Raw genomic sequence first — 27,565 nt, forward strand, 5'->3', positions numbered from 1 at the left:
ACCACCCTACCCTGCAAAGCCCAGTTCTAAGAGAAACATGGAGAAGGGTTGAACTCAGAGGCTAGCAGCTCTTGATAAAAACGAGGGGGAAAGGAGGCATTTTCTATGCCCCAGTTCAAAGCCACAGTTGGGAGAATGCACTCTTCACTGCCTCCCTGGCTCATTCAGAGGGAGGGAGCCGGATAGCCAGCATTCTAGAAATTGAGCGAAAATTGCAGAGATTTGCACGTGTTAGAGCTGGGTCTGGGTGAAGAGAGCAGGATGACTACGTAAAGCTTGGTGGGGGGGGAGGGGCTGCAAGCTCAAGGCCAAGTTTAGGAATATGCAGGGAAATTGAAGACTCCTCCTACTTTTGTAGCAAGGAAAGGACTATGACTGACTTAGGGTCATGTGCTGCCAGAAAGTGGTTTTGGAGAGGAGGCGCGTGGCCCTTGCGCTCTGGAGAGCAGAGGGCTGGCTGAGATGGTGCTTGCTGGAGAGGGAAGGTGGGAGACAGAATCTTACAGCCTACTAACAGATGCCACAGGGAGGGGTGGAAACAGCTTGGAACTGGTGTCACCTCCCCCAGGGAGCGCCAGATATCCCAGGTGAGGTGTGAGACCAAAGCTGCCTGCCGCCACCGCCTCCCGCATCCCAGCCCTCCCTGCGCCCTGTCCTCTCCAGCTTTACGCATGGCGCCTGTCTTGTCTTCTAGCCCCTTGGGGAGGGTAGGGGAATTCCAGCCACCTCTCCTGAGGACAGATCTTTTCCCACAGCCACCCCACCTTATACTAGGAGTTCCTGAGGGCAGAAGAAGCCAGGAGTTAGGGTTCCACATCAGGGTGAGGGACAGAATGGGATGGCCACGGGCGGCCTGGAGAGGGGCGCGCAGCTTGGCTGGCGGGTGGCAAGACCTCTGAGTTAATGTATAATTTCGAGCAGATGGCGGGGGCTGGTGGCAGCCTGGGCCCAGCTAATGAGGGACAATTAGCCCCAAACCTGGTGGGGGAGGCTGAGAGAGTCAGACAGTGCGGGCAGATATTTGCTCCTCAAACAGTCTGGTGCGCTGGGCTCTGAGGGCTGAGTGGCTGAGCCTTTGGGCTAGCTAGGCCCCCCTGCCGGGGCCCTAACTCTCTTTTCCCTCCCCCCATCAACTCTGGGTCGAAAGCCTCTATTTGTTCAGACCCAAGAGCACGTTGTAAAGGCGGGGGGAGACAGTAGTTTATGGGGGAAATCGCTGCCACCGCCATCTGCCAGGGCTTGTCCCTTCTCCCTCTGACACCCTTCTCTCCACCCCTCGTGCAGCTGTCTGTGGGAATAGCAAGTTAGGACATGGAGCCTTGCGCCCCCAGACGCAGGGGCAGATGTGGGGGGGAAGGGTGGAGGCAGGAAAGGGGGACTAAGAGCAGGGCTGCCTTAGGACTTCTGTGGGACCCTCTGTCACCCAGACATGGCTGAGTAGAATGGGAGGCAGTCCCAGATGCCCAGGGATTGAATGGGCTCTGTAGGTACTAGTGGATGTGCTGTCCTCCCCACCGTGCTGAAGCCACCTGCTATGGTCTCCCCTCATGGCCCGGGGCTCTAGCCCAGCCTGAGGAAGCTGGAAGAGGCTAGAAGAGAAGGAGAGTATTTGTGGGGGTAAGATAGAACACCCATTTCCGTGATACAGTTGGCCCTGCTTTGAGAACAAGAGTTCTCAACCCTAGGATCAGGCTGAATGTATAACACCCATCCCCAATCCCCACAAACCAAAGCATTTACCCATGAAATCTATTCTTCCACCCTCTGGGTCAAGTCTTATTGCCCTACACCCTGCTTACTTTCAGCCTGACTTCTGAGAGGGTTTCACAGAATCCAAGGTATGGAATGGACCCAAAGGTCTTTCCATGTTGGGTTCTTCATGAAGGATCTGCCCAAGACCATCGTAGTAACAAAACTTCCGTTGCTAGGGCCATGTTTCTCCTTCAGCACCCTGCTCCCCAAGAACCACCTAGCCAGCTACGGGTTTCCCCCACCTCAACAACCATCCCAATAACCTGCGGTGTCCTCAATGGGCGCCGGAGCATCGTTCGTAACAGAGAGTTCAAAAGCACCAACTCCCTAGTAGAATGGAGCCTGATAATGTCTAGAGATGGAAGAATGACCCCCAAGCTTCACGCCTCCTCTTAAACACCCTGTCACTTCACTACCCTTGGAGGCTCGTTACCACCACCACTGTTGCCACAGCTCTTCAATCCAGGGTGCCCCTAATTCTAGGCGAAAATCTATCCTAGGTGTGTCACCTCAGTCAAGGAGCCAGTTAGAGAATTGCTGAAGGCGCTCTGTGGAGAGAGCTGGTGCTTTGGGACACACGCTTTTCCCGCATGGACCATCATTCTCTCAGAGATTTAGGAGGCAGCTTGGCCGGTGTTAGGGATGAATCTATATCCACTTATTTTTTACAATAAAACACAAAAAACCCAGGAGTGGACCCCCAAACCCGCGCATGTGCATTCTGGCTGGGAAGTTCTATGAGGTTCTGGAAGTCACCCTTGGGCTCCTGTGCATTCAAAGCCTTGAGGATACAGCCTGAAATTCCCCCATCTTGCATATTACCCCATTCCCTCCAGGGATCCTGGCCCCCTGAGTGGGTGTGCTTGGGGCCCAGGGGGCCTGCATGAGACATGGCTCTGTACCTGCTTTTAAGGTGGCAGGTGGACACCAGGTGGGCTCCAAGGACTTTCCATGGAAGGACAGAATGGGTCATTGACTGTGCCTTGCTCTGCCTCAGGGCCAGTGTCAGTCAGCCCCATACACACCTCCCTCCTCCTCTCTCCTCTGCTCATGGCCTGTGACATCACTGGCTGCTCCCAGAAGGCTGCCCTCTGCTCCTGAGCACGGTCTCTCTGGAGCTCTGGACCCCCTGGCAGGACTGGAGCTGGAGCAGAGTGGAGACTGTTCCTAGGACCAGACCACCATCACCCCTGGAGCCTGCAGAGGTCTCGGAAGCCCAGCATAGGAGGCTGAGACCCTCCCCCTGAAGCACCCACTGCATTGCCTCTACACAGGTAGCTCACCTGCAGCCTCATTGTCTGCTCTGCCTCCCATGCTGTCTCCATGTCTTTGTGTGGCCAAGCCCACTTCCCTCCTCCTCTGTCTTGGCAGCCTAGCACCCCTCCTGCCCCTCCAACTCCCTACCTTGCTTTGCCATCTTGTGAGCACCAGCCCTTTTATTAGACAAGCTATTATGGACATTGGGAAGCAGTGGGGTGGCTGCTGGGAATGGGGTTTCTGTTTGTGGGTTTTACATTTGGAGATGATTTGGGTTTGGATGTTGAATCTGAGTCTCCACTCCTCCTCTGAGTTCTGGTCCCTTAGAGGGGACACTCTGTCATAGCAAGGGTTTGGCTGATATCCTGAGCTCCCATCCCCCTACTCTGGCAGAGACCTATCTATTCCCAGCTTGGCTCTCCTTTCTCCATGGCTTCGGTGGCAATTACACAAACACGAGGCAAGGATGGGGGAAGACAAAGAGCCTCAGGATGGGGGAGCTGAAGTTTTCGCTTCTGGTGAGGGACTGACTTCTAACCCTACTTGAGTTTTACTTCCTGGGTGGCCCCTGATTTGTAGGAACCCCAATCTGTGTCTCACCTTTCTTGTTGGAAAGATTTCTGCCTTCTTTCCTGGCCCTTTGGATTGATGAGAGCTTGAAAGGGAATATGTCTCTACCTCCCCGGACAGGAATGAGTAAAAGTCAATTTAGCCACTCAGTTAAAAGTAGCTCTGGATTCCATACTCTGGGAAGTTCCTTGTTTCTCCAGTGCTTGTGTCTGCTTCCCAGCTGCACTGTAATCTCCTTGTTCCTTTTCTTTTCACTCCCTTCATACTGAACAACTGGCCATGTGCTGATGATTAATACTTTATTCAGCAAATAATTGCCGATTAGTGAGCTGAGCCAAGATGGCATAATTCCTGCAGGAAAGTTCTATGCATGAGCTGTTTTCTGGGGTGACCTCCAGCCCTGCCAGGGTACCAGGCAAGAAAGGAGGTGGTTTCTACTTCCTTTACTTGTTGGTGAAAGCAAGAAAGGCATGATGGCCCAGGAGCTGCATCTTTGACTGTTCAGAGACTCTCTTGTTTCTGTGTCTCTTCTTGTCTCTCTTGCCTCTTGTGTTCTGTGTCAGTCAGCATGCAACTCTCTCCTGTTCCTCAATTTCTTCTTTCAACATGCTTTCATGAGTGGTAATCCAATGAGCGCATGTCTGATTCCAGACAGTTGGTCTCTGAGAGTGAAGCTGCTTCACTGCAGAATCTAGAACTCTCCAGAATTGATAGGAACCAACAACCGCAGCAGGATAGAAGATGCCAAGAGATGTATCTTCCAAGAGAAGCCTGAACTTGATGCTTGTTCATCCTTACTTGTAGTAATCCTTACTTCTAGTTCATCCTTACTTCTAATGGATGAGACCAGAGCCTCTGTGCCGGCGCTGGAGCGGAGCCCCCATGTTTCCCTAGAGCTTCCTGGAGAGTATTTAAAAAAATAATAATAAATTAAAGTCAAGAGCAAGACTCTCCCTGAAGTGCTCTGAGGAAAGTTTTCTGGTTGGTAGTTTGGAGAAACTAAGCTTAGGAGATGCATGATAGTGGAGGCAGTGTTGAACCTGGTCTCTAGGCTCAGACCAGCGTAAATGGAATCTTTGGTTACGGGTGCCCTCTTCTGGCTGGGCAGAATATTCTACATTTTGGGTTTTAGCCCTGTTGAATCTGAACATAAGATGCGCCTAAGCGCATCCCCCAGGGCAGAGAAGGCTTTCGAGGGGTCAATGACAACAGCAGCCCATTTGCAAAAGGGAAAGCCTGGGCATTTGGAGGCATAATCCTTTTCTACTTCCCTGACCTCTTACAATGACAAGTGTGAGAAATGAGAGCCTTCCCATCCTCCAGGCCCTTAAGATCCAGTACGCCGCTGGCCCTGTGATATGTTGGTTCATTACGGCAGGGTATAAGTAGAGAGAATTTGAATTTTCGCAGCAAACCTGATCCTCTATCACAAAACACTACCATCCAAGACCATTTTGAGCAAGAGACTCCACCCAAATAACCTTGGTCATTGCAGATCCGGCCCCAAGACAAAAGAAGGAGCTCCTAGAAGGAATCCCTCTCCCCAGTCTTCCCAGTTCCCGCCCTTCTGGGCAGAGCATTGGCCGGGAACATGCCGCAGGATGGTGAGATGTCTGGGAGAAGTGGGAAGAACAGGCTGGTGTAAGGGGGGAGGGGCTCTCTCCGGGCCCTGCTGCCCTTGGACAGCGTTCTGGGGGAGTTTCATCCAGGTACTCCTTCTTGCTCCACCTGCCTCCCTTAGATCACAAGGGTCAGCACAACTGCTCTCGAAGCAAAGACTCACCCATGGGCCACCTTGCAAAGAAAGTGGGAGCTGGGGGACCCTGGTGGGTGGTGGGGGGACTTTCTCTGTGATGGGAAATGGGAAGCCAGATCTGTGTGGCCTGAGAAACCCTCCCCAGCAGGGTCCTCCATGCAGCAGGTGGGCTGAGCAGAGGGGAGGTGTGTGGACGTCTTCTTCTTATGCCCAGGGATCAGCAGTGTGAATCAGCTGGGGGGGCTTTTTGTGAATGGCCGACCCCTGCCCCTGGGCACCCGGCAGCAGATCGTGCAGTTGGCAGTCAGCGGGATGCGCCCCTGTGACATCTCCCGGAGTCTTAAGGTAGTACGGTTTACCCAGGGTTGGGGACAAGGAGCAGGGACACAGCACCCTCTGAAGGCAAGTCTGAGGCTGTTGTAGACTCTGAGGGTTTTGGGGGCTTGGGTTACTTCCTGGGAGACCCTCGGGGTCTGGGGTGGAGATCTTCAAGCTCCCAGGGATAAGGCTGAACGCTCAACTCTGTGGCCTGGGTCAGTAAGGCTCACTTTGCCTTGCCGTGTAGCCTCCTTCTGCCTCAGGGACTCTCACCCTCCGCCAATCACACCATCATCTGTCCCTGCTTCTCACCTGACCCAGGTATCTAATGGCTGTGTGAGCAAGATCCTAGCACGTTATTACCGCACTGGTGTCTTGGAGCCCAAGGGGATCGGGGGAAGCAAGCCACGTCTGGCCACACCCCCTGTGGTAGCTCGAATTGCCCAGCTGAAGGGTGAGTGTCCTGCCCTCTTTGCCTGGGAGATCCAACGCCAGCTCTGTGCCGAAGGGCTCTGCACACAGGACAAGATTCCCAGTGTAAGTGTTCTCCCCTCCAGGCACCGGGGCTGGCAAACTGGCCATCCGGGGAGAAGACCCCTTCTTACTTGGCAGTGGGGCCATCCCAGGCTGGGGAGGCAGGGCTGAGGGGCTCTCTTCTGAAAAGTGAGAAGAAAGCATGGGAAGAAAAGAGGCTGCCCTGGGAATGATGTGGGGGCCCAGACAGAGAGAAAGGATATTGGGGAAAGGATTCAGGATGTAACCCTGGGTCTACCCACCCCATTTCCTCACTCAACACCTCAACTCCCCCAGGTCTCCTCCATCAACCGTGTCCTGCGGGCACTCCAGGAGGACCAGAGACTGCCCTGGGCACAGTTCAGATCTCCAGGTGGGTCTTGGAGATGCCCCCAGGGATGCTCAGAGCAAACATTGGCATTTTACGGTTTGCAAAGCCCTTTCTTGTTCTTTCTTGTGTCACCCTCGTGGAAAGACAATAAGGAGGGCCTGGCAGGGAGTGTTGCTCTCTCCGGGCAGAAGAAAATCAAAGCTCAGAGAAGGAAATGGACTTATCCAAGGTTACCAGCTAGCTGTTGGCAGATTCTGGAACAGAACCCAGGTCCCTTGACCCTCAGGTTCACAGGATCTGCTGAGGAAGAGGAAGGACTGGACCTTCCACACCCTCCCTCTGCCTCATGCACAGCTTCTCAGAGCACCCTTTACATTCTGAACCTGGACCAACCTTGCTGCTGTTTTCCCAAACCCTAAGCATGCACTTGACCATGGCACTGGTTGTGCCCCCACTCAGTGGCTCTGAAGTTAACTTCAAGGAGCTGTAAATATTCCACCAGCATGGCTCTGCCCTTCTACTCATGCCGGTCCCTGTCCATTGCCCTAGGGGCTTGGGAACCACATCATAGGAGAAGAATCACGATCACAAACCACCACAAGCCTTTGTCTCCCTTTACAGCTGTTTTGGCTCCCACCCCTCACACTCCCCATGGTGGCTCTGAGGCTCCCCGGGGTCCCCACCCAGGGACTGGCCACCGGAATCGGACTATCTTCTCCCCAGACCAAGCCGAGGCGCTGGAGAAAGGTACCAGGGTGGGGGCAGATGGTGGGTTAGAGGGTGCTTGGGGTGACCCATGGAAGCAATGCCCCTGGGGCCTGTGGGCGAGGCTATGGGTGGCCCTGGCTTGGGAAGGAAGGGGGTTTAGGGTTGTAGTAGGGGGAAGTGGAGCCTGAGGGGGAGGCCCGGGCCTTGCTCCTCTCCCTGTGCCCTTACTATGCAAGCCTCCATCTCGGCAGAGTTCCAGCGTGGGCAGTATCCCGATTCAGTGGCCCGTGGAAAGCTGGCTGCTGCCACCTCTCTGCCTGAGGATACCGTGAGGGTGAGTGAGCTCTGCCACACGGTGCACACAGACTGCAAGAGGAGAGTCTCTGATGAGAAGACTTTGGGTTCCGGCGAGGTGGAGAAGGGGGCAAGAAGGTGGAAACAGATTTGTTTGTAGCAGAAATCAGACCCAAGACCCTGCTTGTTCTCCTTCTGCTGATTGCACTCTCTTCCCCACTCCAAGCCTTTGAGGTGAGGCAGGGGACAGAGAACAAAGGCCAAAGCAGGAAGGGAGGGCATCAGGTCTGCGCTCTAGGTCCAGACCACTAAAGTGTGGCAAGAGCAGTAGGTACCACTGATTGAGGAGCACAGCCAGCTACGCTGTTTCCGCCTTCCCCCAGGTCTGGTTTTCCAACCGAAGAGCCAAATGGCGCCGACAAGAGAAGCTCAAGTGGGAAATGCAGATTCCAGGTGATTTCTCTGCATATCCATCCTTCCATCCATCCCGCCCATCCTTCCATGCGTCCATGCATGCATTGGATCCATTCATCCTTCCCCTCACCTATCCATCTACTCAACCATCCATTCATCCATCCATCCAGCCATCCATCCATCCATCCATCCATCTATGCACCACACATTTACTCGGCATCTTCCATGTGCCAGGCCCTGTGTTAGATACTCTGCATTCAGAGTCTCTGTTCTTCAGGTCTGCACTGTCCCCTGCTTACCATCCTTCTTCCCCAGTTTTTCCCAAGGCTCAGCCTTGGGGAGGAGGCCATTTAGGGTTGTAGCATCCATCTCCTCCCATCCCTGCCAGAAGTTGCTGCCTTTCCTAGGACCTCCCTGCTGCTCCCCACTCCTCCCGACTCCCTAGACCCATTCCTCCTTCTGAGTGGATCTGCTCTCACCTTGTAGGTGCTTCCCAGGATCTGAGTCTACCAAGTACCTCCCCAGGGGCCACTTCAGCACAGGTATCCAGGAAGAGAGGGGAATTGGTGACCTGGGAAGACAAGAGCTCACTGCTTCTCCCATTCTCAGTGAGGTCTGAGTTAGAATTCCTGACTGTTCTAAGTTCCTACACTGCACACTTTGGAAAGCACCATCCTCCTAGTCTACCGTGTGCATGGTGCCCTCCGGAGTTGTACAGGACACAGCCAGAGGCCGGGGGCAGAATTAGAGCCCCAGGTCTGCTGAATAGGAGCCATCACTGACAGTGTGTGTGTGCGTTGGGGAGGGGGGGGGTCTCTGCTTTTTCTAGCAGTCACCTTGCAGTGTGCCCACAGCGGTCCTGCCTGCCCTTGAATCCTTGGGTCCCTCCTGCTATCAGCTGTGCTGGGGGACAGCACCAGACAGGTGCCTCAGTGACACCCCACCCCAGGCCTCTCTCAAGCCCTGCTGGGGTAAGAATCCACAAGCTAGGCCTCACTGCTGCACGGTATGGGGGAGGGCTTACTTCTTGACCCACAAAAGGGCAGGAATCTTCAGTCAGGGTCATCAAGGAATCTTGACACAGCTTTCTTTATTCCTTGCATGCTTACAAGGTTGGAGACTAGCACCCCCAGGGTCTATAGTACCACTGACAGCCTTAGCAGGAAAAGAGGATGGGATTGGGATTTGAGTACATCTATCCATCATCTATCCATACATCTATCCATATATATATATATATACCACCAGTGACTTTGATGGGTGGGATCACAGCAGCAAACCAAACTCACCCTCTGTTTGTCCCCGCAGGCTACCTGCCTCCTGCAGTTGAGCTCCCTGGATTCAGTCCTGCTCTGCCACCCTTGTCCTTCCTTCCATTGCCCCCATTGCCAGTCTTGGTGCCGCTGAGGTCTTGCTCTGACCCTGGCCCTCCTCCCCACCCCTGTAAGACCTGAAATGAGGGAGGAGGGCCAGAGTGGAAAGGGGATGGGGTGGGGAGGACCTAGTATCATCCCGCCCAAGCACATTATTGTTGCCCCCTCCTTCCTATGACTCTTCTTCACCTGTGGCCCTGCCTCACTGCACCCACCCCCCACCCGGCCCCTGATGCAGCACAACTGTTTGGAGGAGCTGGAGAAGCCGTGCCCACCCACTACTCACACTGGCCTTGAATGGCCTCGACTTGGCAGGAATAAAAACATTTTTTAAATTAGCAATAGTTCCTGTTGGTGTTTTTCCCATGAATATTTATACACCCACCCCTGTATTTAACAATAAAGTTTGTTCTATCTCTATCTATATGTCTATCGAGCTACCTACCATCTTTATCTTCCTATCTTTCTATCCCCCATCTTCCAATCTATCTAATCTATGTATCTATATGATCTATTTATATATGTAACTACGTATGTATGTATCTAGCTCTCATCTCTTTAACGCATCTGTATGTCTATGGAACTATCCAGTCTGTCTAATCTATATATTTATCTGTCTGTATATATACCTACTTATGTAGGTCTGTAAATACGTACCTACATTAGTGTTTGGGTGCTCACACACTGACAGGCACACCCACCCACACAGCCATACACTGATGGCAGACGTCATGGGATTTCACCCTAAGTACCCAAGGCATTCCCCCCAAATAAGGAACTTATCTTACATAGCTACAATGGCCAAGAAAATTTACAATACTTTGTTAATCTAAGAAAATACACGTTACTTCCTTAATTGTGTATGTATTTTTGGCAAAGCAGCAGAGTGGAAAAGCCATTATTCATACTCTTTTTGTCCCTTTATTCATGCTTGGGGTGGGGGGGGGGCGGGTTTGCTTGCTTCTTCTTCTAGTAAGTTCCAAGTCTTCTCAATTTTGTTTCCCTGAAGAGAAACCTCTAGGTTCCTCCTGGGAAGGGTTGGTATGTAGGGGAAAAGAGGAATAGGGGGAAAAGGGGGTGAAGAAAGGGATATCTTTAAGGGGGAGGGGCTCATTCCTCCAGGCTTGTTCCCTTTTGAAGAGCTGGGGATAGAATGATGATGGTGGGAAGCAGGTAAGAGGAGTGGGGGCAAGTCTGGTTTCTCCCACCTGGGAGGGGTACTCACCCAGAAGTTATCTCATCATCAAATACTCTAGTGCCTTGCTCTTCAGCAACCAGCCACCAGTCACATGTGGCTATATAAATGTAACTAAAATTAAGTAAAATGAGCAATTCAGCTCCTCATTCACACCAGTTACATATCAAATGCCCAATGGTCACAGGTGTCCCCTGGCTCCTGTATCAGATGATAAACATTCTAGAACAATCTCGAATTTCCATCAGCACAGAAAGTTCTGTGGGCCAGCATAGCTCTCAAGGGAAATGCCAAGGGTGATGGAGCATACCCTACCCCTGTCCCTGCTGACAGACTGCCCGGGAAAATGGGTGAGGTTTTGGGGGGTGACAATCTGCACGGTACAGTCTGGGAACAAGCCATTCACTCAGCTGTAGGACTGAGGTTGGCAATGAAGGCAGCTGCCCGCTGAAGCCCCATTGCCGGGCACATTCAAGTGGAGGGTGGATGGCCACTTGTGGGGAATGGGGGTAACAGACTATGTGGAGTGTGTGTGTGTGTGTGTGTGTGTGTGTGTGTGTATCTCCGTGCAAATGAATGCTCGTGCATCTAAGTTTGTATATGCATTTATGGAATGCTGAGGAAAAGATTCTGCATTAAATGACCCCAACGTCCAGTCTCTCTGAAGATTGTACTGTATTTCAACTCATATCTCTGGTCTATTCTTAATGTTCTCTAGGAAAGGGATACCCTGGGCTCTAGTGTTCTAAAGCTTTGCTTGTTAGATTAAAATTTTTACAAAACTCTTTCCTATCTCTTGGGGTGCTTGGGTGGCTCAGTTGTTCGGCATCTGCCTTCGGCTTGGGTCGTGATCCCGGGGTTCTGGGATGGAGACCTCCATCAGGCTCCCTGCTCAGCAGGAAACCTGTTCCTCCCTCTCCCACTCCCCCTGCTCTTGCTGTCTCTTGCTGTCTCTCTCTCTGTCAAATAAATAAGTAAAATCTTCTAAAAAAATAAAAGAATTATTTTCTATCTCTTGAGGAGAAACATACTTACAAAAACCCGAGGTCATTTTCCTCTATGCAAATGGAACCTCTCCCATGTTGTGGTTTTAGCTTCTTTTCTTAACATATTGAAAACCCAGGCACCCATTATAGTACGGTGCAATTTTCCCGAAGTGGGGGTCAGACATCACTTTTGGTATTTGAGGACATTTCAGGAGGCATGTAGACACTGCTTTAAATAATATTTAGTCAGAAATGAGAATATTATTCCCCTTTTGACTTCCTTTCAAATCTCATTGCACTGAAGAGAAAGCTTTCATTTTGGTCCTCTGTAACAACTGTTAACCTTTTTTATAACAGAGGGAAAGAGAACCTCTGGTTTTGAGGTTTGGGCAGGGGAGGGAAATCTAACTAGGATTTGATAACAGCACTTAGTTTTCATTGTATTTATTTTTAAGGTCCCTTTCTATTTACGGCAAGTGAGTCTCCTATTTTGTGATAGTGATTAAAATAGTCCTTTTTTATTTTTAAATATTTTATTATTTATTTGACACAGAGAGAGAGATCATAAGCAGGGGGATGGGCAGGCAGAAGGAGAAGCAGGCTTCCTACTGAGCAGGGAGATGGATGTGGGGCTTGATCCCAGTATCCTGGGATCATGACTGAGCCAAAGGCAGACACTTAACCATCTGAGCCACCCAGGCACCTCTAAAATATTCCTTTCTAAATAAAATTACTTAAAAGTTTATGTCAATGAAGACATTGATAGAACAGATGATTGATAGATGAAGGCCAAAGTTATAAAGACAGTACAAGAATGATGTTCATTGTGGAAGCTCGGTTTTGATGGAAAGAGTAGTGGACATTATAATCCCCTAATTGAAGAATTGAGTCAGAGCTCCCAGTCATGGGACCCTCACTTCAACTCCTGTAAAAAGTGGGCGATGACAGGGAAAGTACCTGTCTTGCCCAACTGACAAGATCAAAGGTGAGATGATTGGTATATTTCAGGCTATCGATGCATAAGATGTGTCACGATCATTACCCTGTGCCCATAGGACTCATAATCCCTCATTCTTTCAAAACCCAAAGGACATCTAATCATTTCTGGATTCTGCATCCTTCAGGGCAAAACTGGCTTCTCACATGATTACTGGAAAAATTCTAGTGGTCCTGTGGGGATGGGGGAAGATCAGTGGAAGCATTGGTTACCATCTGGTCTTGCCTCTTCCGGATTGAACTTGCGGGGGGCTTGGGGCCTTGGACTCCACCCACCTCCAGACCCTTATTCTGTACTGAGTCAGATGCACACAAGGGGTCTTGGGGGTGGCCTTTTGTGTATTGTTGCTCGAAACAGGTGTTTTGCTAAACTGGGTAGGGAAAGTTGTGTAACAGATATTCTCATGGATCTTGACTCTGGGGTTCCTGTTGTGTTTAGTGCAGTAGTTTCTCCTGGAGGATTTGGATTTCCATAGGTGGCATCCCATTGACCTGGAAAGGGAAGAGGAAACAGAAACCTTGAGTCAATGATTTGCTGATTTGCTGGAAAAATCTGGTAAGATCAACTGGGAAAAGAGATAATAAAATGATTTGTCCCATTATTATTTTTCTTTTCTTTTCTTTTTTAAAGTAGGCTCCACACCCATCATGGAGCTCAACACAGGGCTCAAACTCACAATCCTGAGATGAAGACCTGAGCTGAGATCAAGAGTCAGACACTTAGGCGACTGACTGTCCTGTTTTGTCCCATGCTTGATGAATGTGAAGTTGTATGTTTATGTGTATTTGATGTATGTGAAACTAGTTTATAGGCAAAGGCAGTAAAAATTATTATTATTTTTTAAAGATTTTATTTATTTATTTATTTGACAGAGAGAGATCACAAGTAGGCAGAGAGGCAGGCGGAGAGAGAGAGGAGGAAGCAGGCCCCCTGCCGAGCAGAGAGCCCGATGTGGGACTCAATCCCAGGACCCTGAGATCATGACCTGAGCCGAAGGCAGCGGCTTAACCCACTGAGCCACCCAGGCGCCCTGGCAGTAAAAATTATTTTTAATCAGATTAATGGTATAAAAGATAGCATCAGAATTCAAAGGGATACTATAGTCAACAGATAAGATTTATTAAGAATTCAACTGGATTGGGGAAGGTTTCTGATAAAGGACCCTGCACTAGATTCCAGGCTGCTTACTATACATTTTATAATCATTATTTCTCATAACACAACAAAATCCTATAAGATATATACTATATTCCCCTTTTATTGGCCAGGAACAGGATTTGAGAGGTTCATTTTTCCAGGGTCAAACAAGTTTAACTGATAAAAATCCAATGAGAACCCAGTTCAATGTCTAAGAATGAGCTATTAACCACTATGATACATTGTCTACTGGAATGTCATGGCCTGGAAGGAGCCTGCAAAATTTAGTTCCATTGAAACCCTTTATGAAACAGATAAGAAAAGAAGCCTGGTGGAATTTCATTTGATTTTTTTCCACTTTGGCCCTAGCAAAGGGTTTGTTTAGAAAACCAGTAGAGGGGCGCCTGGGTGGGTCAGTGGCTTAAAGCCTCTGCCTTCGGCTCAGGTCATGATCCCAGGGTCCTGGGATCGGGCCATGCATCGGGCTCTCTGCTCAGTGGGGAGCCTGCTTCCTTCCTCTCTCTCTCTCTGCCTGCCTCTCTGCCTACTTGTGATCTCTGTCTGTCAAATAAATAAATAAATAAACTCTTAAAAAAAAAAGAAGAAGAAGAAAGAAAAGAAAAGAAATCAGTAGAAAATGCAAGAAAGGAGTGAATATATATAGTGGGGGTCCATATCTAGATCCATATGGCTACTTAACCTTCATACCATCCTGTGAAGTAGCTATTATTCCCATTTTACAGATAGGGAAACCAAGGCCTAGAAATGTTAAAACAATTTCCCCAAGGTTCCAGGTCTATGTGATACTAAAACCAAAGCTCTTCTTCCCACAACATCCTCATGCCCTTCCAAGCCAGGGAAGTGAGGTCAGCTCTGAGGAAACAGGGCAAAGAGCAGTGAGGTGTCCTGAAGACCTGGGAACAGGGAATGATTTAGGAAAGCAAACTTGGCATGGAGAAGAGATGATGGGGTGGACGGATCTGGAGGCAGTGAGTGCTGCTGGGGAGCCCTCATCACAGTGCAGGCTTTGGGTGAAAAGCCTGGATTCACACGGTAGCAAAGGTAGTTAAGAAGGAGCAAGTGCTCAAGTCATGGTTATGGAAGTACCCAAGAGTTTTCAGGGTTTGGTAAAGGGAATGAAAGGGAGGAAGGCGAGATGGTGCTGAGATCTCGATCCAGAGCATCTGGGAGGATAGCAACGCTCTAGATGGCCATGGGGAAGGACCGGAAGAATCATCTGCAGAAGGGAGAGGGATGAGGCTGATTTTGAGAGGATGGCAGGACAAAGTCAAGTCAGTTGTCAATCAGAAAGTTGGAAAGAGAGGAGGTTAGCGCTCTGGAGAAGGGTCAGAGCTGCAGATGAATATCTGGAAGCCATCAGCACACCAGGGATCCAGGGGTGTGGGGATAGAAAGTGCATAGTTTAGAAGGCATACCCTCAAAGTTACCCATCTTCCCTAAGAGTGGGGCAAAGCTCTGCATCTTAACACAGAGAGATACATCTGATTCTGTCCCCCTCAAGCTTGCTGGCACACACGTCAATGTGGTCTCATCGTCAGAAACCTAGATCTGATTTCCCCTTCTTTGTCTAGCAAGTCAGTCTCCAGAAGCCCTGAGAGGAGAGTCTGGATTTGGAATAAATGTCTGGAGCTGATCCGGTTGTGGGACAGAAGTCAGTCCACGGGTGTGTTTTGGTCTCATGCTCACCCACTTCCCTTCTTTCCTTGCTCCTCAGCTCCTTCTCCTCTACCTCCTAGTCCTGACCCACTTGATCTTACCTAAAACTCCCAAATACACTCTTTGGTAATCTCTTCGCTGTCCGCCAACAGGGTGCCGCTTCGGTCGGATCGCATATAGAAGCCATTGGGTGCCAGCACCGTGAGCAGGTTGCTCCCGTGAAGCTCTATACAGAAGTTGAGAGCAAACTTCCCCCAAGGACGAAAGGTGCCGAAGGATGTTATTGACCAGAAGGATCCACCCTGTGCTGGGGAGGGAAGGGTGAAGGATGAAGTCCTCCCACTGGATGGCTAGAGGAGGCTCCTGGCAAGTACGCCAGCCCCTCTGACTTCCCCACTGCCTATGTAGGCAGGTCCATCTGTGGAAACGTGGGAGGGCTGGGTTTGGGTCTACCAACCCACTCGGGGGGCCTTGACGTGTGAAAACAAAGAGAAACTCCATTTTTCCTTTTCTGCTGAGTAGGCTCTGAGCAGAAGACATTGGAGTCCGAGTTGGGGCTAAGGCAGGACAAGACCGTGAACCCAGGAGAAGTTCACGGAGAAGAGAAGCTCCTCACCCTGGAAGTGGTAGATGCCCTGGCGGCAAGGCAGCAGGTGGATGCAGTCGGGCTGGTCCATATTGCACTTCATGAGGTCATGCTCTGAGGACGTGCCCACGTACCCATAACGACCTCGCAGTACAAGGAAGGGCCGGTTAGCTAATCGAATCCCAAATTCCTCATTGGGGCCTGGAAGAAACAGAGAGGAGTTATCTGGATGAGCTGCTTCCAGATGCTTTCCAGGAGGAGGGACACTTAATTGCAGGTTGTCAACATTTAAACAATTACTGAACACCTACTAGGTGCCAGATCTTGGGCTGGGTACTTATGAAATGTCTGTCAAAACACTTAATAGGGTGTAGAGCCCAAGAGGTTTTAATATCCTTCCTTCCTTTGAGAGGGTGGTGAATCTATTTAATCTTCACAAGACTCCTGGGAGGCAGGTGGGCTGGAAAGCACCCCCCTTGGGAAGGGAGCCAATGGAACTGGGGCTCAAAGATGTGTTTGCCCAAGTAATGACAAAAATTCATTGTCATTCAGCAAATTCAGTGATTCAGCAAATACACAGACCCCAGCTCCAGTGCTCTTTCTATTACAGCCCAGCTCCCTCTGAAAGCATCACTGACTTGGGATAACCTGGCAGGAGGGCCTCTCTCCTCACCTGGGATGGTGGCATTGGCCATCAGCAGGCCATTGTCTATGATGCCCAAGAAGCGTCCATTGGGAGACTGCAGGATGATCTTGCCACAATTCCAGTGCACTCGGAAGAAGGTATCAGGCTCCATGGGGTGCCCATTAGCCACCACTGTTCTGTGGCGCCTCTGAAGAGATTACAGGGAGCAGACAAGAGAAACAAGGACAAAATCTCAGCTTTCTTCCCATCATTTTTATTCCTACATCCCACACGCAGACTTTCTTCATTCTCCCAGGGCATGTGCTTTATGCTTTCACATCCTTTCTTTTCTTTCTTTCTTTCTTTCTTTCTTTCAAGATTTTATTTATTTAGTTGACAGAGAGAGAGAGAGAGAGAGAGAGCATGCACAAAAGCAGGGGGAGTGGGAGAGGGAGAAGCAGGCTCCCTAGGGATCCTGATGAGGGGCTCTATCCCAGGATCCTGGGATCATGACCTGAACCAAAGGCAGATGTTTAACTAACTGAGCCCCCCAGGTGCCCTGTTTTCACATCCTTTTTGGAAAACATATTGTGGTCTCAGCTCCCCCCTCTTCCCCAGTCTTGGCTATATCCCAGAGTCCATTATCAAAAAAGGACCTGGATAACCACATGGAGAGAAATAAACCTCAGCCCAGATACCAAAATAATTTTCAAATGGATCAAAGACATAAAAATGAAAGCAAAACCATAAAACATCTACAAGAAAACCTAGGAGAAAGTCTTTGCAACATTGGGGCAGGCAAAGATTTATTGGAACCAAAAAATCACTAATCGTGTGCAGAGTGGAGAAACTGGACTTCATCAAAATAAAAAACTTGCTGCTCAAAAGACACTATTAAGCAAATGAAAAGGCAAGCCACAGGCTCCGAGGAAACACAATACCTGTATTTGGCAAAGAACTTGCCTTTAGAACACAGAAAGAACTCTTGACTTTAGAACATAAGAAAGAATACTTATGACTTGATCATAAGAAAACCCAGTGGGCAAAAGATTTGAACAGACACCTCACAGAGAAGATATACATATGGCCAATAAGCCCATGAAAAGATACTCAATGTTACTAATTACAAGAGACATGCAAATTAAAGGCACACTAAGATGTCACTGCACTTCCATTAGAGTGGCTAAAATAAAAAATACAGACAATATCAAGTGTTGATGAGGAAGTGGAACAGTTAGAACTCATACATTGCTGGCAAGAATGTAAAATAGAATACTCACTTTAGAAAACTATTTAACATTTTCTTAAAAATATAAACATGGGGCACCTGGGTGGCCCAGTTGGTTAAATGTATGCCTTTGGCTCAGGTCATGATCCCAGGGTCCTGGGATCGAGTCCTGCGTTGTGCTCCCTGTTCAGCGAGGAGTCTGTTTTTCCCTTTCACTCCACCCTTCCCCCCACACCCCTGCTTGTGCCTGATCTCTCTCTCTCTCTCTCTCTCTTTTTCTCTAGCTTGCTCTCTCAAGGAAATAAAGGCAATCTTAAAAAAATTAAAAAATAAAAATATAAACACACATTTATCATGTGACACAGTATTTCTACCCCTAAGATTACTGAAAGTACAGACCCACAAAAAAACTCGAATGCAAATGTTCCTTGCAACTCTACTTTTTAAAAGATTTTATTTATTTACTATGAGCAGGGAGCCTGACATGGGGCTCCATCCCAGCATCCTGGGATCATGACCTGAGCTGAAGGCAGAGGCTTAACCGGCTGAACCACCCAGGTGCCCCGCAACTTTATTCACAATAGCCCAAACTGGAGAGGACTCAAGTGTTCATCAACAAGTAAATGGATAAATAAATCATGTGTGTGTTGATGAGTAGTAGTATGGGAAACGGCTCAGTAATAACAGAGGATAAACTACGGATACATGGATCATGAATCTCAAAAATATTATGCTGATGAAAGGAAGAATACACAGGGTGCCATGGTGTGATTCCATTCATGGGAAATTCTAGAGTAGGCGACTAATGGGCAGCGACAGAACAGTAGCGGGTGGAGGAGAGGGCAAGAGGAAAGGGGGACTGACTACAAAGGGGCAAGAGGGAATTTATGTAGTGATGTGAATAATCTTTAACTTGTGATTGGGTGTATACATGTGCATATACATGCACGAGTGTATACATTTGTCAAAACTTCTTGAATTGCACATTGAAACGAGTGCAGTTGATTGTATATAAATTGTGCCACCGTAAAATTGGTTTTTCTTTCTTTCTTTTTTTTTTTTTTAGATTTATTTATTTATTTATTTGACAGACAGAGATCACAAGGAGACAGAGAGGCAGGCAGAGAGAGAGAAGCAGTCTCCCTGCTGAGCAGAGAGCCCAATGCGGGACTCGATCCCAGGACCCTGAGATCACGACCTGAGCCGAAGGCAGTGGCCTAACCCACTGAGCCACCCAGGTGCCCCTCTTTCTTCTTTTTTTTCAAAGAGGCCCCATTGAATGAAATTGGGCCCATTGGTTAAAAATTGACCAGGGTCTCCACCCTTGTCTCCACCGTCCTCCACCTCAGCCTCTGGTCACCTGCCTTGAAGAAGGAGAAAGTATGTCTAGAATGGGAGAGCTCAGAAATGAAGGATTCCCTTGCTCGGAAGGCCAAGGTCTCACCTGGGCTAGGTAGCAGCCATTGGCTGCACGAAGCTGCAAGCTGGGGCTCTCATCGTCGCATTCAAACTGGAACAAGGACATTGGGGTTATGTGCTCAGAGGCAGCGCATACCTCAACATCTGCAGAGAAAGATCATGTCAGAAGGAGCCAGAGTCTGGTTTCAACCTCAGTCTTAGCCCCTCCTCCACACCTTCTGTCTGGGTTCCCTCTGGTTCCCCTCCTCAGCCTTTACCACCTTCTGCAGACCACAGGAGCCTGGAGAAGACCCAAGCTATTCCCTGAAGTCCCTGTCCCTGCCTTATCACCCTACTCCATGGTCTAAGAGATCCTGTTGGGACCCTAGGATCCTCCTTATCAGCAGCTTCCAAAATATCTGCTGCTCTCCGATACATTTTTCTCTTTCCAGGAGCCAGCTCTCCCTCCCTCCACAGCTGTCCTAGACCCAGCACTTGCCATAGATGATGGAGAGGAACTTCCGAGTCTTGGACCTGAGGCTGACCCAGGTGGGACATCGCTGTAGGACGAACCACTCCTCACCCCTGTGGGGATTGGAGCCCAGGCCCAGAAGCAGGCGTGTGCCCTGCGGGTACAGCATGCCTCCTTCTCCGTCGCTCAGGGCCACGAGCCCTCCCGGCCGCACCTGCATGTGAAAAGCCGTCTGTGCTGAGGGTTGGGGGACCAGCCGGTCTACGTGGGACAAGAAGAAGTGTGTTGAGGTCTCCAGGTGGTAGCATCCATCTTGGAAATGCAACAGGAAGCCACATTCCTCCAGGCAGGGAACGGGCGCATCCACCCAGACACGGCCCATAGTGGGGTCAGCCCGGGCATAGCAGTGGTTCACAGGGCTGTAGAGGATCACGTGGACGTGCAGGGCCGGACGGGGGGTCCACATGTGGTAGGCTGAGAGGACCCTGGAGTTGCAAAACACATCTTCACCGTCAGACTCCAGGTAACGGCCACTAATTATGCACTGGAGGGTCCACTTGCCATTGCGGTGGAAACGCAGGAGGAAGCACCCGTGGTGGCTGGTCCTGGGCCGGCCGTAGCATAGACTGCCGTCTGCCTCACACAGGAGGTAAAGGCCTTGCAAGCCTCGTAGTCGGACCACCGCCTGTGCGTCATGCTCATTGCTCACCAAGATCTCCCAGGTCTGGAGGCGGTGGGAGGGAGAGGCAGGAGATCAGTATTGCCGAATGACCAGGCCAGGGTGTCCAATGCCATCACGCCTGGCATCACCCTAGGACCTTCATGGCGACCAACCACCTTCCCCTCCACATCGGCCTCCACAGAGACTGCCAGCTTTTCCACCCTCTCATCCAACTGATCAAAAGATTTCAGGAGACCTCTCCTACTGGAATCAGGGCGCTTCTCAAGATCCCAAGAAAAGTTCTAAGGACCTGCCTCTCCCAGCTCACTGAAGGTAAAACTCCTTCTCTGTTACTTGGTGGCTTCCTTCAATGCCTAATTTTCTAAGAAGTGTTTTGGTTTAAGTTTGACTTCTCTCTTCCTCACTGTTGCCCCTGGAGAGCATGTTAACTAACACTCCCCTCCCCAGAGCCCACCTCCCCAGCAGGGCAGGAGAAAGTCAAGACCTCTTACATTGGGGTGGGCAGGCCCAGGCTCCAGGGATAAGGATTCCCAAACCACAACCCATAACCGAAAAGAATCAGTCCATCCCTAACTGCACTGCCCTCCGCTACCCACCCCCCCCAACCCACCACAGCCCCTGGAACGCTGGAGGCCCACAGTCCTGCCTTCCAGCCTGGGCTCTTCACCTCTCCTCTTTGTGATGACACAGCCACCTGGTGTTGGGGTGGAGGGAAGAAAGCAGCCAGAGAAGGCAAGGCAGCAAGGGCTGAGGCTTTGCCTCTCGGAACAGGTTGAGAAAGGGGGAGAGGGAAGGATCGAGACCTGTGAGCAAAAGCCTGGGGTAGGAGGGTCTTGGGCTGGTAATGGCAAAGGCTAGGAAAATGATAGCGAGCGTACCTCAGCCACCACACACACACACACACACACGCACACACACACCAGAGCTTGGCCACTAGGAAAGAGGACTCCCGTACAGGTTTATCTGGTTACCTGTCTCCGGCCCAAGCCCTTTGCAGTAGCAGTGACCGTGTTCTTATATGCCTCAAAAGTGAGGTAGGATCCTGCCCAGCTGATGAGCCCAACCCTTAGCTCCTCAGGCTTGGGTCTTCGAGTCCACTCCACCTCCTCCATGGGGCCGGCACCACAGGTGATGACTCTGTCCGGCCCAGCCTTCCCCCCAGTGGTGCAGTTCCACAGGCCATAGGGCCTGGAATCAGGCCTGTAGTACCCACCAGAAGACGTTCCCAGAGGGAATTTCTCAGGCAGAGGCTGGCCTAGGGCCCAGCGCCTCTGTGACCCGGGAGCATTGTGACTGTGAGGGCTGCCTCTTATCCATAGTGGGGAAAGGGCACTGGCCCGGCCATGGTCAATCCGCAGCCCAGAGGAAGTGGGTCTAGGGCCTCTGGCGTCAAGCTCCCTGTGCAACTCCAGGCACCAACAGAGCTGAGCTAAGACTGGGAATCAGAACACCAACCTGGGCCAGTGATAACCTGTGACTACAGGCAAGTGTCTTCCATTCTTTGCTTGTTTCTCGCTTTAATCACAGGATAAAAACCAACCTCTTTCCTCCTCACGAAGTGAGGTCTGCTTGGCTCCCTTGGGACTCAAGTGTATTTCGAGTTCAAGATATCCAGGAAAAATTTATTAACTTTTACAGCCCTTGAGAGAATGAAGCCAAAATGTCTCAGAAGATGCTTTTCAGGGGGTGTGAGAAAACCCTAGATAAATAACCAGCAAGGATCAAATGACTCATTTTCATCAGGAAGGGTTGGCTCAGAACAGGGGAAGGGAAATGTCCTAAGTAGGGAGAGCCCTGGGCATCTTCCTCATAATCCCCTGCCTCACTGTTCCTAAGGATCCCAGCCCTTCCCCTCAAAGGGTCCCTGTTGGCCAACAGCTTCTGGGACTCACTTCCTACAAAGCTCCTGGAGAAAATCAGGCCAGTAGCTGGAGAAACTGACCACCATGAAAGGAGAAAGGCAAGAAGAAATAACGGTGGCAAGGGCAGGTTTTGTTTAAGCTTTGCAGGGATTCGAAGAACGGGCAGAGTGAACCACACCTGGAGAACCACCTACACTCCTGGTTCCATGCACATACTTTCCCCTTCCTGCTGTGGGGGCGAGGTGGTACAGGGCCAGAGGTGTCTTTTAGGTAGAAAGAGTTGCCTCACACAGTGCGGAACTTTAATCCCCAAGGATTAGAAGAACCCTATGGTGTTTCATAGAATAAGGCTAACAGAGTAGTAGTGACAGAATCACCTGTGTAATTTCTAAGATGCATATTCTTGGGCTTCAGATCAGTCTTAATGAGTCATATTTTCTGAAGTGCCCCTCGGGGTGCTATTGTTAATAAATACTGCCCCCCAATTTTAATGTTCACAGTAATCTTTAAGAACCACTATTCTAAGTAGCTAGGAGATGGAAAGGCCCAGGATATAAGAGATTTACAGAATCATGAAAGTAGATCCCCTCAGCAAAGGCCCCCTGGAATTGGGGAGTGCTTGTAGCCTCAAGAATAAGGAGGGCGAAGCTGAGCTGGATGAAGGGAGCTGGTGTGTGCATGCGGTGGGGAGGGGGTCGCTCTGTAGTCTCCACGGCTCTGAGCTTCCTTCCTATCGCATTGTCCCTTTGTATCCAACAACCCAGCCCCCTCACTTCTAGGCTACAGACAACACCATGTACAAACCACAGCAAATTTATTACTCAATGTCCAGTGCCACATCATAGCACCACCAGAGCCCTCACCTTCCCTCCCCACCTGGCCCCAAGGGGACTCCCGAAATGGAAAAAAAAGAAAGTAAACCCAGATCCCTGCTCCTCCTCTGGAAGAAGGGGCCTTAGCCCTGGAGAAGTCCCCCTTCCACAGGTCCCAGCAGGCAGGAGAGTGGACCCCTTCGGCCCAGACAGTGAGGCTCCAGGCTCCAACGACAGAGAGAACATGCAGGCAGGAGCCAGAGCGGAGGCCCGTGTCTGTGGGAGAGGAGTGGGAGGGAAGGGCACTGCCTGAGGAGTCCGGGAATCTGGCCGTCCCCGCTGCACGCGGGAGCTTCTGGGCAGCAGGGGCCGGCCCCTGGTGGGTTAGCGCTTGGACAGCTCGTGGGACAGCCAGTCGAGCCCATCATACAGGCCTGTGCCTTGGGTGGCACAGGTGGCCTGGACGTACCACTGTGGGGAGAAGGAAAGAGAGCTCAGCAGCAAGGAAGATGAGGGGACGCCTTCACGTCCTACCCCCCCCCCCCCCCGTGGCACCCTGGGCCATGCGGGACCCTCACCGTGCGGCTCCGCAAGTGCTGCAGGCCCAGCTTGTCGGTGAGCTCGCTCACGGGCATGGCGTTGGGCATGTCCTGCTTGTTGGCAAACACCAGCAGCACGGCATCCCGCAGCTCGTCCTCCTGCAGCTGAGACGGGTGAAGGGGATGGAGGCCGGCGTCCTGGCAGAGTCTCCAGGCCTCCCCTTCCCGCTGGGCAGGGAAACCTCCCTTTCTGCCTTCTAACATATTTGTGGGGAAAATGTAATATCGTGTAGTCTGAGCTGAACACAAGCTTCCTAAGTCAGCTTGCAGCCATCTGGCCTTAAATCCAAAAAGAGCCTTTTTCAAATGACTTGCCCTAGTCAAAATGGCAACGTTTCTCAATGGAAAAACAAGAATGTTAAGAGGATGTTTCTCTCCACCACACATAATTCCCCTTTCCCCACCAACACCTCGGATGTGAAGACGTGAAGATTCAAGGAAAAAGTCAATCTTGGGCTTTTTGACCTGACTCCAGTTAAAACACAGTGAGGTATGCCTTGCAACTGCGTCCACACAGAGAAACACAGTCAAGGCCTGTGAGACCTTTCCTGACTTTCACCCCAGCTCAGAGATCTCAGAGCTCTGTCTCTGAACGGGGACTCCGTTCCCAGGGCTCTTGGTGCTCACCATCTTCTGGAGCTCGTCAGCAGATTCCTGGACCCTCTCTCGGTCATTACTGTCCACTACGAAGATGAGGCCCTGGGAGGGAAGGAAGAACGGACAAGCCATCACTCCCAGCTGGGACATACCCTAGTCTGGCTCTTTCTTTTTCCCATCTTTGTGTCTAAACCTTCTCATCTTAAAACTTTTCACTAAGCTTCTGCAAACACAGTGGCACCAACCGGAGACACCATGTGAAGGATACAGCCTCTGCCCTCAGGCAAGCAGTGTAGTTAGAAGAAGCACAAGGGACCAGGGAAAGACCAGACGAGAGCTAAATGAGGCAGCATGAGTGCGCCTGACTGCCTCAGTCAGAACTGTGAGTTCAAGTCCCACGTTGGAAGAAAAAGCTGACTTTAAAAATAAATAAACAAATAAATGAGGCAGCATGGCCCCAGAGTTCTGCTTCTCAGAAGCTAAGGTAGCTAAGTCTCAGAAAACTAAAGGCATTCCTGAAGGATGAGGAGAGGTAAGGCTACAACTGTGGATAGATGGGAGGTGAAGGTTTTTTTCCCCCTGGCTTGTGAGACAGGCCTAGGCCAACATCTCAGTCGTAGCCCTAACACCTTCTCTCCTGGGGTTGGAGAGCCCCACCCCACCTGAGTGTTCTGGAAGTAGTGCCGCCACAGAGGCCGAATCTTGTCCTGGCCTCCCACGTCCCAGACTGTGAAACAAATGTTCTTGTATTCCACTGTTTCCACATTGAAGCCTGGAGATAATTGGAAAAAAAAAAATATGAGAACCAAGTCCTGAAAGAAAGGAACTCTCTAAATCTAGGTGGATTCACTGGGGACATAAAACCAGAAGGCAATGATCAAGTCCCATGGGAAGAGAACCCCAGAGAACAGTCAGTCTACAGACCAGGCCCAGCTAGGTCACATACACCTGCCTCAGCACCATGCAGCAACTAAAGGTAACTGTGACCCACTTCTCAGGTAGCAGTGTCTGGTGTCAGGGTCAGCTCCCTGCACAGAGATAAGGGCCTCAGGCAGAATGGGTAGCAAACCCTGGGAAGGCCTGCTGCCAGCCTCCCGCTCCTCCCAGCCTCGCCTCAGAACTCACCTATGGTGGGGATGGTGGTGACAATCTCCCCCAACTTCAGTTTGTACAAGATTGTGGTCTTGCCGGCTGCATCCAAGCCAACTGCAAGGAGAGGGGCACAGGGATGGAGACGGGAGCGAGGGAGCCCTCTAGAGACCAGGAAAGGGGAGAAGCCAGGACAGCCGATGGAGACGGGGGCGGAGAGCCCAAGCGCCTGCAGGTGCGCTCCGTTCTCTACCTTCGAGGCCTTAAGAGCAGTCTGGGTGGTGAGCACCAACTCGTGCCCCAAAGCGGGCGAGAGGCGGGAGATGGCTAGGGGGGAAAGGGCATAGGAGGAGGGCTGCGCTCCTTTTAAAAGTCGTCTCCAAGGGCGGAATCCTCCCTTTTTCCCAGCCGGGCTGGGGAGGAGGGAGCTTCACCCCACCCAGGCCCGCAGCTCCCGGGCTCAGGCCCGGGGATCGGCACTGCAGACCGCGACCAGCCCGAGAGCAGTGACCCCCGGGGGGTTAGGAGGCAGGTGACTCCAGGTCAGAGACCCGGCTGAGCTGGGCTCGGGGGGACGCGGGGGCGGGAGGGCTGCGCGGGGGCCGGCGCTCCGGTCCGGGCCGCGCGCTAGATCTGCCTCACCCATGAGGATCCTCATCTGCTTCTTCCCGAAGATCCGCGAAAAGAGCGCGGACACGGTGAGGCCCATGGCGGGGCCCGGGGGAGGGGGTGCGGGCACGGACGCGGGGTGCGGGCTGGAACCGGCCGGCCGCTGGGGGATGGGGCGCAGCAGCAGGAGGAGGAGGCTCCGCCACCGCCTCCGCGCGTCCCGGCCCGCCCTACGTCATCGCGGGCCCGCCCCCGACCGGGCCCCGCCCCCTCCCCGCCCCTTCCCCGCCCCCAGGCTCCGGCTCTGGCGAAATCTGAAGCTTGGAGAGTCTCCGCAGCCTCGCGGCGTCCCGCGCCGGCTTTAAAGAGGATTGGGGTCTCGGTCTCTCCCCGTTTCTGGAACGCTGCCAGGTCTGTGGTTGCTTCACCGGCAGCCCAAGCGGGGCCGAGGAGAGTCTATAGTGCTTCACAACGGCCCCCGACCCGTAGCTTAAGTGGCCAGCCCCTGGGTTTTGGTTCGTCGCGGCCAGTCCACCCTGCTCTCAGGTTTAGCTCTTGCGAACTAGCATCACCCACTGTATGCACCGCCGTCCTAGGGGAGCGGAAGCTCTGTGCTCCCGTCTTAGTCTTCTCTTTGACCCCCTCAGCGCCCAGAGAGGGGCGTTGAGCGTTGCAGGTGGTTCAAGGGACCGTAGAATCCCGAGAGGAATGTGCGGGAGGTGGGAAAAGAAGGTGCCCCAGCGCTAGCTGGCTTTCTTGGTTTCGCAGTCAGCAGAATCTACTCCTGCATACAGGAGAAACAGGCCCTTGCCTGGAAGGGCCCCGGACTCAATGTCCTTCAGCTGACCGAGGCAGCCTTTCTGAAACCGCTTCACTTTGCCACAGACCTGGGAACCCGGATTTTTTAATGTCCTCCAATCCAGGAATTGATGAAACTCTTGTCGCCCTCGACAAAAGTGCTTCACAAGTAATTTTCCCACTAAGCAACGAGGGGGAATAGCAAGACAGGTATTTAAATTTCTTCTACGATAGAGACTGAGTCAGTGCCAGGCACCTAATAAATGCTTAACAAATATAGTACTTGGTTTGGATGATCTAATAGGCGGCTCAGTGGAGCAAAGTCAAGCGATTTGAAACCTACATGCCAGTAGGCTTGTAGGATCAATTGCTTATGGACTGGACATTGTGAGATGAGCTGAGAATCAGAGAACATTCATTCATTCACTCATTCAACAAAGATTGAATGCCTACCATGTACCGTTGGTCCACTTCTCAATCAAATCTCAGTTCTGCCTTTTACCCCCTTTTTTGGAGGGCTTAGCTTCAATGATCCTCACAACCTGTTATTTTCTACAAAAGGAGAAACAGTATATCTAAATGCTTTGCATAGTGCAGCTGGATTTTATCTGGGCCACAGATATTATTTGAACGACAAATTATATGAACAGACCTCCAGGCTCTTCCCTGTCCTGACCTGAAAAGTCTGCAAAGAGAACAGCTTTGGGCACAGGGTATGAGTGAGTCCATGACTTTCCTTGACTCTTCAGCCACAGACTTGCATTCTTAAGAAGGCTTTTTACAAGGTTGAAGAGTGCGTTTAAGAGTCTCAGTATATTAACAGAACTAGTAGTGAGGAAGTCAGGTCAGTTCCACATCTTTAATTAAAAGAGCCAATCCCTGTTGTCCGTCCCTGCTGTCCTTGCTCTGTTTCACTACCATCTCTTCCTC

At 51.1% G+C, this 27,565-nt stretch overlaps 3 protein-coding genes across 3 annotated transcripts; 1 reads left to right on the forward strand and 2 right to left on the reverse strand.

The window, feature by feature from the left end:
* The first annotated feature begins 5,170 nt into the window (after nucleotides 1-5,170).
* PAX4 (paired box 4) lies at nucleotides 5,171-9,320 on the forward strand. The gene is made up of 10 exons (XM_059397497.1): nucleotides 5,171-5,183; nucleotides 5,550-5,680; nucleotides 5,975-6,190; nucleotides 6,464-6,539; nucleotides 7,119-7,244; nucleotides 7,457-7,539; nucleotides 7,883-7,952; nucleotides 8,400-8,455; nucleotides 8,743-8,903; nucleotides 9,245-9,320. Exons 1-10 carry the CDS (start codon nucleotides 5,171-5,173, stop codon nucleotides 9,318-9,320), a joined length of 1,008 nt encoding a protein of 335 aa, XP_059253480.1.
* A 3,558-nt stretch (nucleotides 9,321-12,878) lies between these two features.
* Nucleotides 12,879-21,419, reverse strand: FSCN3 (fascin actin-bundling protein 3). Its single transcript, XM_059395630.1, has 7 exons — nucleotides 21,241-21,419; nucleotides 19,615-20,311; nucleotides 19,162-19,280; nucleotides 16,538-16,697; nucleotides 15,895-16,065; nucleotides 15,380-15,585; nucleotides 12,879-12,955 (listed from the first exon to the last, which is right to left on the reverse strand). Exons 1-6 carry the CDS (start codon nucleotides 21,379-21,381, stop codon nucleotides 15,380-15,382), a joined length of 1,494 nt encoding a protein of 497 aa, XP_059251613.1. The 5' UTR covers nucleotides 21,382-21,419; the 3' UTR covers nucleotides 12,879-12,955.
* Nucleotides 21,420-22,928: 1,509 nt separating this feature from the next.
* On the reverse strand, nucleotides 22,929-26,088 carry ARF5 (ADP ribosylation factor 5). Its single transcript, XM_059396468.1, has 6 exons — nucleotides 25,871-26,088; nucleotides 25,265-25,345; nucleotides 24,802-24,911; nucleotides 24,170-24,241; nucleotides 23,522-23,647; nucleotides 22,929-23,414 (listed from the first exon to the last, which is right to left on the reverse strand). Exons 1-6 carry the CDS (start codon nucleotides 25,935-25,937, stop codon nucleotides 23,328-23,330), a joined length of 543 nt encoding a protein of 180 aa, XP_059252451.1. The 5' UTR covers nucleotides 25,938-26,088; the 3' UTR covers nucleotides 22,929-23,327.
* Between the last annotated feature and the right edge of the window lie 1,477 nt (nucleotides 26,089-27,565).

Source organism: Mustela nigripes, chromosome 4, assembly GCF_022355385.1.
Source record: "Mustela nigripes isolate SB6536 chromosome 4, MUSNIG.SB6536, whole genome shotgun sequence".
Taxonomy (NCBI): Eukaryota; Metazoa; Chordata; class Mammalia; order Carnivora; family Mustelidae; genus Mustela; species Mustela nigripes.

Excerpts from the sequence above, each read along its gene's own strand:
- PAX4 (XM_059397497.1), top strand. Across the intron at positions 6,191-6,463 it reads CACAGGACAAGATTCCCAGT|GTCTCCTCCATCAACCGTGT; the intron begins GTAAGTGTTCTC and ends CAACTCCCCCAG. Across the intron at positions 6,540-7,118 it reads GGCACAGTTCAGATCTCCAG|CTGTTTTGGCTCCCACCCCT; the intron begins GTGGGTCTTGGA and ends CTCCCTTTACAG.
- FSCN3 (XM_059395630.1), bottom strand. The coding sequence starts at position 21,381 with ATGGAGGAGGTGGAGTGGACTCGAAGACCCAAGCCTGAGGAGCTAAGG. Across the intron at positions 20,312-21,240 it reads AGGGCTTGGGCCGGAGACAG|ACCTGGGAGATCTTGGTGAG; the intron begins GTAACCAGATAA and ends CACCGCCTCCAG. Across the intron at positions 16,066-16,537 it reads GGCCAATGCCACCATCCCAG|GCCCCAATGAGGAATTTGGG; the intron begins GTGAGGAGAGAG and ends TGTTTCTTCCAG.
- ARF5 (XM_059396468.1), bottom strand. The coding sequence starts at position 25,937 with ATGGGCCTCACCGTGTCCGCGCTCTTTTCGCGGATCTTCGGGAAGAAG. Across the intron at positions 23,648-24,169 it reads CTGACGAGCTCCAGAAGATG|CTGCAGGAGGACGAGCTGCG; the intron begins GTGAGCACCAAG and ends CACCCGTCTCAG. Across the intron at positions 23,415-23,521 it reads AGCACTTGCGGAGCCGCACG|TGGTACGTCCAGGCCACCTG; the intron begins GTGAGGGTCCCG and ends TTCTCCCCACAG.